Source organism: Saccostrea echinata, unplaced genomic scaffold, assembly GCF_033153115.1.
Source record: "Saccostrea echinata isolate AGI-Se365-2 ecotype Australia unplaced genomic scaffold, CSIRO_AGI_Sech_v1 ptg000045l, whole genome shotgun sequence".
In the NCBI taxonomy this organism is placed as follows: Eukaryota; Metazoa; Mollusca; class Bivalvia; order Ostreida; family Ostreidae; genus Saccostrea; species Saccostrea echinata.
In genome coordinates, this window is record NW_026889794.1 from 2,153,709 (window position 1) to 2,164,300 (window position 10,592).

At 33.3% G+C, this 10,592-nt stretch overlaps 1 protein-coding gene across 1 annotated transcript; it reads left to right on the forward strand.

The window, feature by feature from the left end:
* Window positions 1–3,768: 3,768 nt before the first annotated feature.
* On the forward strand, window positions 3,769–10,257 carry LOC133201622 (leucine-rich repeat protein lrrA-like). Its single transcript, XM_061337412.1, has 2 exons — window positions 3,769–3,901; window positions 9,203–10,257. The coding sequence occupies exons 1-2, from the start codon at window positions 3,769–3,771 to the stop codon at window positions 10,075–10,077; spliced, it is 1,008 nt and encodes a 335-aa protein (XP_061193396.1). The 3' UTR covers window positions 10,078–10,257.
* The last annotated feature ends 335 nt before the right edge of the window (window positions 10,258–10,592 follow it).

A 10,592-nucleotide genomic window follows, 5' to 3' on the forward strand; every position in this document is an offset into this window, starting at 1 on the left:
TTGTTCTTTGATATTGTCGCATTTCTACACTTTGAAGTGAGAAGGCACTTCTATAGTTTTTTTTTCTTTGGATCCTTGAATTTCGCTATAACTGAGTTCTGGTAAAAACTAGTATAACAGTAGTATTAGGAGCCTAGATAGCCCCTTTTGAGGGGGCTATACAGGCTCCTTGTACCTCAAAAGTCCGGTTGGGGGGGGGGGGGAGGGATGCACCTATATAGGGAGTTAAGTTGAGTGGGATAGGGAGTTGATAAAATAGGGAGTTTAAAAAGGCTCCTTGTACCTTAAAAACCTTTTTAAATTAAAGGCACCTATATAGGGAGTTGAGTTGAGCAGGATAGGGAGTTGATGGGATAGGGAGTTTAAAAAGGCTCCTTGTACCTTAAAAACCTTTAAAAATGCACCTATATAGCCTGTTAGGTTGTCTTGGCTAGCCTGTTTTTACGCTAAACAGTTCAATGAGTACACACAACAAATCACACCTAAGGAATAACAAGGATCAATTTTTTTTTTATTCATAGAACAAAAACAATAATAACAAAGTTTTTATTTAACACATCTCAAACACATACTAATTTGTTAATGCAAGAGGTGCTTCCTTTTCCAACTTGTCTTTAATCTCTGCAAAAGGAATACGACAATACAGGTACTCTGTATACGTTTCTGGAAGAACTCTTTTTATAGCCTCTCCTTCTTTCTTGGTCCAAATCAAATCTTCAAGACACTCTTCTAAATTCCTGTACCAGAAACCTTTAGCCAGAGTTCCACGATCATCTTTGATCACCCATTTGTATTGGTGATAGTGATGGTACATTCTTAATCTCACTTTAGATCCTTTTGGGACTTTGTCTTTTTTGCAACCACGCTTCTTGTGGTTTTTGTTCTGGATCGATTTTTACAAGAAATCCCTTGTTAACCCACACTTCTTCACAGAAATCCTTCATGAAACATCCTGGATGACTGCCAAAGAAATCCATGATCACTCCTATTTTAGTTTTCATCCAGGGTCCCTTGTTAAATTCAGGATCCTCCAAATGAGTCCAACGATACTCTATATTCTTTACCTCTGACTTTTTGAATTAACTTTTTCACAATAAGAAGTTTGTTTTTTTTTTTTTTTGCCTTTTTATATACCTTTGATCAAATCTATTTTTAGTCTCTGGAAAAACCAAATGCTGAGTAACAGGATTTTGCGTGCAAAAATCTGGAAAAACCAGTAACAGTAACCAAATGCTGAGTCAGCAAGAGAAAAATCTGGAAAAACCCAAGCAGTGTGTCGTGTGCAAAGACATGAATCTATTTTTAGTATCTGTGGTAAAACCAAATGCTGAGTCAGCAGGGTCGTGTGCAAAACCTTACGTTTTCTCTATACGTCTTTTACCTAGGCATTATGACGTCATACACTGTATAAATTCACGTCATGTGTATATATTTACATTTGCAAATGTTTTCTTTTATATAACACTATTAAAAGCAACGCGTATCTATATCCGTATAAACACAGGTTCCTCGCGTCATAAACGTTCGACGTAATTTCTCAGTGACGTCATAAAGGATCGACGCGCAATCAATAGATCAAACTCGTGCCGTTGAGTTTGAAAAAATAAAACATTTCACACGTTAAAGTTATAATCAGGCTAATATATAATATGAAGAAGTCACAAATGTAAATATAAGTAATAAGGTATTATTTTAAAACATCTATCGGGATATAAATACGGGTTGGTACGAGATCAAATTTACCATAAAGCCCTTCGGGCTTTATGGAATTTGATCTCGTGACCAACCCGTATTTATATCCCGATAGATGTTTAAAAATGATACATTATTTCTTAAATAAGTGCTCAAACGGTATATGGATTTCAATACCAAAACTGATTTTCAACAGTATTCCTTCATGAAAGTTCTGAATCCAGGATCAGTGTTGATGTTTCACTGGATTATTTAATGGATAGGCTTATTGGGTATATACTTGGATATCTGGTTAGTTTGGCTTATTTTTGTTAACATTTTTTATGATGATCATCTATGCATTTAACCACGTGTGATTTCTTAATGTGATCTGATGTTTTAAAAATTCATATAAACACTGCCATGTTTGCCTAAAATATGCTAGGAGTCCTCAAAAATGTTCGTATTAAGTCCTTTTGCATGGAAATAAGAAGTTATGATATAATCTCAAAATTTCTTATGTCCGACCAACATTCTGAATGTTCTTATGAGGAGCTTCGGGTAGACTTTACTTTACCGGTCCCCAGATCCGCAAGATCCGCGTGCTCATTGCACTATGGCGTAAGATTTACGTCACTCAACTGATTAGGGTTGGTTTTGTACATTTTTCGACTGGTTAGGGTTCGTCTTGCACCCACCTGAAAGATTAGGGTTAGTCCTTGCATAAGTTTTCGACTGATTAGGGTTAGTCTCGCATCCATCCGAGAGATTAGGGTTAGTCCTCGCACATGGCCGGGTTAGTCTAGCATGGTGCTTCGTTCACAATTATTTTTGTCTCCTTTTCACTGAATAAACAATATTTATTACTTTTTTCAGAGAACGAGGTTAAAAACTTCGTTTAAAAACGAAGTTTTAAACTAAACTTTTAACCGTAGAATTCGATTTTGGGGTCAAAAAGGCTAAAAACCTCATATCTTTAATTTTTTTTTCGATCGCTCACGCGATCTCGTATATACTGAAGTCGCCTACGGCGACACTATATTTTAGCGCGTTTTTCTGGGGACCGGTAAAGTAAAGTCGTTCCGGAGCTTCATAACATATCTTACAAAATCCATACTGTAGTCAATGAATTGGTATAATGCAATCTGGAATAATGTGATACATGCTTTTACAAGAAATAAAGTGGTATTCTCAGTTTTTTTTTCTTAATATATTTCTATGAACCTTTAATCACAGTGACCTAATATTAATTACTCAGATCATACTCTGCCTTTTATGCAATTATATTTTATCTTAGAGCTTTTTATGAAACATGCATAATTTCTTGTTTTATATGACACAAATACTTTTATGTTTTAATACTAAAACATCCTGGTGTTCAAAACAGAAATGGACCAAGGTTAAGTTAGTAAATATCAGAATCTCGGTAAATTTAATCATACGTATCCCCCTTCCTTTTTTACCTCATGCAGTCAGTGATTTTAAAAATCTACATGTAAAATTTATATTGAGTGCATTGTAAGTAAATGATCAAGGTTTGAACACCTTAGAATTCTGACGTACTAAATGGTAACCAAAGCGATATTAAGAATGTAATAAGAGAAAAAACAATTAAATATTGCAAAGCAGCCTTAAACTGAATATTTAAGGGTTCTGATACCTATTTCCTCTGTTTGACAGTGCAAAAATGAAGCTTATTTGAAATATTCAGTTATGATGCAAAACTCAATAAACAGGTGAATAACTTGAATTGAGACAACATTACGTTACCTTTTTTAAAAGCCTGCAAAGACTCTTATTGCCAGGAGTTCCTTTAAATAGTGGTCAGGTGGAATTTCAATTGGTCGCGTTCTGCAGTGACTGATACTTCATATCTCTGAACAGATACGTAGTAGATGCTGGGGAAACTAAGCTTTGATAATCATGATATTTTAGTTTCAGCTTTCTCACAAGAAAATTGCAAGAACTTTTCTATTTTTTTAATCTATTTATTTTACAGAAGAAAAAGAATTCTATTAAGCTTATATTGCAAAGCTTTTTTAAAAAAATACATTATTTTTTTTCCAGTCAAGGATTCTCTATGGAGAGCTTATTAAAATGGTGTTTCTCTATGGAGAGCTTATTGAAATGGTGTATCTCTACTCTCAGAAAGGAGAATGTCTAACAGATTATGCAGAGACTAACAGATTATCCTCTCATAGAACACTGATACAAGAGAATAAAACAGGAGGTGGATGGAGGATTTAAGAAGCACATAAATGAATAAGATTTCCCACAAATTCAACCAGTCTGATCACGGATTGTGGTTTACAGGATGAAAAGTAGAGGACCCAGGATTGTACATCTTTTTAGATCCGCTCCCCATTCGTAATTCTTCACATACTGTCAGACACCGACTATGAATAAGATGTAGTCAAATCAAACTAAGGTGTAGTCAAATGAAAGTATTGAAAATGTGATTTTCTGATAGTATGAAATCTTTAAAAACTAATTTTCACAGACTGCAAAGTATCTACATGTAACTTTTGTACTTTTGTTTTGACCAGTTCATATTGAAATGAAGACAGTTGTTATGTATGAGATTTGTGTAATCACCTAACGGTAATTCGGGAATGTTTTTGCATTTAAAGTAAAAAAAAAAAAAAAAGTATTATTATTTACGAAGTGAAATACTTAATACTTTTGATTACCATATTATTTAATTAAAACAAACGTTGATTAAATCTATTTCAGAAATTTTCAACGTACTTTGTACTTTTTTTTGCTAGAAATAAACTTCCGTAACGATAAACTTCCGTAACGATATTTTCCCCGAAGTTTTTATAAATACCAGATTTGTGCCAAACTTCAAAAATAGTGTTATGCCGTTCTATATTCAACTCAGAAAACAAAAAATGGCTTAAATTCAGGTTTATTTAAAAATAGTGATTCCTGTTTAAGCATTAACTTCCTAAACATTGCCTTATGACCTCTGGTATATCGAAATTTTTGGGAAAAGTTAACGAAACAAGATTTGAGGATATTTTTTTTTCAAGTGCACAGATGTGTCTTTTAGAGAATTATATTGTTCAAGTGCCTAACTGAAGCATTTAAAATATATATATATATATATATATATATATATATATATATATATATATATATATATATATATATATATATATATATATATATATATATATATATATATATATATATATATATATATATATATATTATGTTATATTTACCCTGAATTGGTCCTTTTGTCAGGTAAGTCAGGCATGGGTGACAAAGGAACAATAAATGACCTATTTTTACAAACAATTTCTTGCCCCAACAATGATTCCCAACACCCTTGTTATTCTTTTCGGCATTTTTGAAAAAAAATGCATTTGGATAAAATGACACTCGCATCTCGAGCACTGCATACAGGTATATCACTTGAGACCTCAGCAAAGTGTCAAGATTAAAAGTACATTTATAAATGCAGAAGTCTACTCATCAAGACTGTGTCTTAGAGAAAAAAAATTAAGAGATCAAATCCATAAATCCAATCAAACTAAAGTAACAAGATGTGTTTGTGAAACATTGATGCCATGGCGGCTCCTGGTGAAGGTTAAAGTTTTTCAAAAGTAGATCAAACTTTAAGGTAAATGTCAAAGGTTCAAAATTATTAGTACCTAAGGAAAGGTCTTGTCAAAAGGAATACACCTGTGAAACAAAACCCTAGCACCAACCATTAAAAAGTTATGGCCAAGGTAGGTCAAAAGTAGGTCAAACTAAAGGTCAAAGTCAAAGGGTCAAAATTCTTGGGATCAAAAACAAGTTCTTGTCACAAGAAATGTATCTCTGAAATATGAACATCCCATCACCAACCGTTCAAAAGTCATGGCCAAGGTTAAAGTTTTTCAAAATGGGGTCGAACTCCAAGGTCAATGTCAAAATTGTTGATCAATATCAAATGGAAGGCCTTGCCAAAAAGAATACACGTGTGAAATATGAAAGCCCTAGCACTAATTGTTCAAAAGTTATGGGCAAGGTTAATGTTTTGCGGACAAACAGACGGACAGACAGAGCAAACACTATATGCCCCTGAATCTTTGATTATGAGGTCATTAAAAGCTAAAAATAAAGGATCAGTTGTTATACCGAGGTTGAAAAATCCAAGTGTGGTAGGTGTATCAAGAGGACACAACACGTACAGGGGCTCTTTACAATCAATTTGTCTTCTTTCAATGATCGTAGTTTTTAAAAATACTCGTGAACTGTACTCAACGGAAACCTTAAAACTTTTAAAACTACGATCATTCCCCGATCGATTGATGCCTAGAATATGAAATGTCACATTTGAGAAAAATTAAAACTAGACAAAAGAAAATGTGGTGTAGCGAAAATTCAGTGTCTTGATTTCTCTCTGGTGTAGTTTATAGTGTAGGGGTGATCAAAAAGAAAGAAGAAAAAATGATCGTGACGAGCCCCTGTGGACATAACAAAGCCTACTTGGCAAGTCAGTATCTGTCACATTGCCCTTATAAATCTATTCAATTTTTTGTCACTTTGATATGACAATTTAAAAACTTTTAAAATGAACAAGAGGTCCATGGGCCAAAACGCTCACTTGAGTCACTTTGGTACTGTTGTTCTTCATCAGATTTGTCCCCTATATACGAAAATATTCCTACGTAAAATTTTGATTCTGCGGCCACATCCTTATATACAGGGGTCACGATACAGTGTATGAATAAATTGAATCTACACTACCAGAGGATGCTTCAATATAAATATGACTAATCATGGCTTTGCTGTTCTTCAGAGAAGGTATTAAAATCTTTTCCTATAAATTCTGAAATATGAATAAATTCACAGTTTACACTACCTCAGGAAAATTTCACCTACGTTTCATCTTTCTGATCCAGTGGATCTTGAAAAAAAGATTCTTAAAGATTTTTCCTATATATTTAAATGTAAAACTTTGATTCCCTAATGTTGCCCCACCCTACCCCTGGAGGCCATGATTTGAAAAGTAATGCTACGTCAGGAAGATGCCATACCCCAGGGGGCCATGATTTGAACAATTTAGAATCTATACTACCTCATGAAGATTCCACTTAAGTTTCAGTTTTTCTGGCCCTGCGGTTCTTAAGACTTTTTAATGACCCCACCCTATTTTTATCTTTTCTTGATTATCTCCCCTTGGAAGGGGGCTTAGCCCTTTATTTTGACAATTTCATTTCCCCTTTACTCAAGGATGCTTTGTCCCAACTTTGGTTAAAATTGGTCCAGTGGTTCTTGAGAAGAAGTTGAAAATATGAAAAGTTTACAGACGGACGGACGGACAACGGGTGATCAGAAAAGTTCAATTGAGCTTTCAGCACAGGTGAGCTAAAAATGAAAGTTTTATTAATTTTATTTTTGTAATCATACATATTGAGTTGTTTTGAAAATAAGTTTCCTTGTGTCATCGGCCCTTACAGTGTTCGTCAAATGTCAAATGAGAGCTAACCGTCAGGAGCCGCCTACATAATTATTATATTTTTTATTGCTACAGCGCTCCGTATGAAAACATCCGTGACAACAATGTCATCGGACTCAGGTGAGCTCTGACTCTGTTAATTGTGATTTAAAGCTTTGATATCGATTAAATTGTGAAAAACTAATCATGTTACAATAGGTGGGTTAAAAATTTTTAATATACCAAGCAAATAATATAATTTGAAACTTAAATGCACTTTATGAATGACAATGACAATGTTAGTTTCCTTTTGGTAAATTACAATCAGGAACTACATTTTGGAAGCTTTCCATATCAACCATTGAGCTCGAAAAAATACGATTGTCTCTCTAAACATTATTCATCCTTCAAAAATGTTGTGTGATTTGTATTCATCTTATATAAACAGCTGTTAAAAATACTCGTAAAGGTTATTCTTTACTAATATTGTGCAAAAGAGAAGTATGGCGATGCGGTATTGCAAACATTCTTTTTTAAAAGCTTTAAAATAAATTTATTTTTATTACTGTCACTAACAGCAGTATCAATGTGTAGAATACCGTAAGTTAGGCAGGGATCTGATATTTTGTAAATGTATTGCTTGTAATGAGTGCTTTAATTTGTTTTCATCTCATGTATTCTTAATGAATGACACAATTAAGGTATTCGATATGTGGGTTCTGGATAAGTCAAAGAACGACAACACACCAAAAGGCCGATACAATTCACAGAAAATCAACTAATTGAAAGTAAAACTCACCACCATATGAGGTGCCATTTTGGATTTATTGCCATTTAAGCTGTTTAGCAATATCACCTACTGGATATCACCAATCTGAATTGGTGATATCACCAATTTGCATTTCTTACAACATTAAATAAATGAATGGTCCCTTCTTCAGGACAATCTAGCTTCAATGCAAAGTATAGGATGACATTTTAAAAGAGCAATTTTATTTTCTTAGCAATTAGCATTGATTCAAAATTGAGGATATTGACTTCAATGCAAAGGATGAAATTTTTTAAAAAGTGCAATCTTATTTTCTTGGCATTGATTCAACATGACTTCGTTACTCGTATTCAATAAACAAACTTTTTTAAAAAAGATTATAAAAGTTTCTCTGGACTTTTTGAACTTTATTTAAGCCACATTCTCAACTATTTCTGCATTGCATTGATTGAATAAACTGAAGATTCACTGTAAGATCAGATTTTTGGGCATAAAGACAGCAAACGGAGGGGGACATAAGTTATAAGTATGCAAAAAAAGGTCCATAGAACAACTAAAAATACATATGAAAAAAATAGACTTCGATTGACCCTAAGCAAATCCTTTTCCCCTGTGTTAGACAAAATTTAAAACACCATATCTTATCTATCCCTGTGAAGTTATATATATTTTACTCACTGTCAGTTTTGCTATATTTATCAATACTTTCTCTCTGTTATTTACTTCCTGTATATATGCAGTACATGTTTAGTCTTGGGAGCAGTTGTTATTTCATACATAGTTTGAATAGGTGATATCACCTATTCAAGTAAGTGATATCCCCTATTTAAAATGAATATATAGGTGATGTCACCTTTTCAAAATGAATAGGTGATATCACATATTCCAATTGGTGATATCACCTATTCAAATTGGTGATGTCACCCATTTGATTTGAATAGGTGATATCACCTATTTTGTAATTAATTTCATTTTTAGGAGGATTTAATTGCATTTTCCGTTTTTCCAATCATGACAAGGAGCACACGGAGATGAATACTCCTCCATGGCCTCTGAACCCACCGGTGATGTTTAGCGGTCCATTTTTGCTCCGCCCCAAATTTGCATTGTTTCTTAATAATGATCTTGATTACTGTTATCTTCATATTTCACAATTTTAATGTTATTATATTATTGATAGGAATACTTCACTTAATGATAATTAAGTGTAATCTCACAAAATTGGTGAGATTTTAGAACTATTGAAAATTTAAGACTTAGTCATAAGTTCTTTTGTAAAATGCTGTCCTGTTTATTTCCAATTTATATTGTTTATTAATCTATTGCAGAAGACTCCGATACTCCATGTTTCAAATTACTACAATCGCTCAAGAGAAAAGAAACAGTTTCTGCAGCACCATCAAGCCAAAGTCTCATTCGTCGTGTGAAAGACAGATTTAAGGAAACTATTATAACCGTGAAGGGCACAACACTTGACTTAGGACAACTTAGTATATCCGAAATTGAAAAACTGTGTCATGAATGTCCAGATGCTAATCTTGTCCAGAAAATTTCCCTCCACCAGACTAACTTAACGTACATATCAGGATCACTAGGAAAATTTAGAAATCTTGTTCATCTGGACTTCAGTAACAACAGAGTAAAATTTATATCTTGCCAACTGGCAGAGTTGACAAATTTAAAAATTCTTGATCTATCAAACAATGAAATTGAAGATATTCCTTTGACAGTTTTCTTAATAGCATCACTCAGGATTTTAAACTTGGAACAAAATCAAATAAGATATTTGCCAACAGAACTTTTGGAGTTGGAAAATTTGGAAGTATTGAAATTGTCAAAAAATCCCATTCTTTCACCTCCACAAGAAGTCTGTATATTAGGTTTGGATGCTATTTTTGGGGCACTTCTTGATCAAAAAGCAAAAACAGATCTTCTACACAATTGGAAGCCATACTATTCAGCACATCAAGTAAAACTGATGCCTTTGTTTAAACTGTGTGTGGAGAGCATTTTATGTCACAGACTAGACTTTACCTCCATGGATACTATACCTACATCTATAAAGAAATATCTGACTTTAGCCAAGTCGTCCAGTGAGAGCCGATTACCTCCCCTGCAGAAGTGTGGCAGGTGCTTTGCTTACTTCAGCCAGAAACACCTATTTCTTAATCATGAATGCAAACCAAAACAAGGCAAACAATAGTAAACATTTCTGATGTGGTAAAGAAATTTTAAAAAGCAAACATTGTCTGCTACTTCTGAACATACTAATTATAATTTTATCATATATTTTCCACTGACATAGAAGTTAAATATTTATATAGCATTATCAAGACTCTTGAAGTGAGAATACTCTAAAATCTAGGAAATGAAATATATTTCAGTATTATGCAATCATTACATGTGTTTTATTAAAAAAGAATCATAATTGCACTGAAAATTTCATTTCATAGTTATGGTTTACCAGAAAGACTAGTTATTACCAGATGTTATCATAATATGTTAATGCTTATAGTGTATGTGTACTTAAAAAACAGGCTTCATATTTTAGCAACTTTGGCGCAGACAATGATGTGCTAATTCATGAATACCACTATAAGAAATCATTTATATATGGCACAGACATGTATAGCGCTAATTCATGATTTCATCAACAACTCCATACCCAGTGATTGCGCTAAATTTTGAATACACCAATTTATGTACACATACAGTATA

Coding starts and splice junctions, on each gene's coding strand:
- LOC133201622 (XM_061337412.1), top strand. CDS start 3,769: ATGGTGTTTCTCTATGGAGAGCTTATTGAAATGGTGTATCTCTACTCT. Junction 3,902..9,202: donor ACAAGAGAATAAAACAGGAG/GTGGATGGAGGA, acceptor AATCTATTGCAG/AAGACTCCGATACTCCATGT.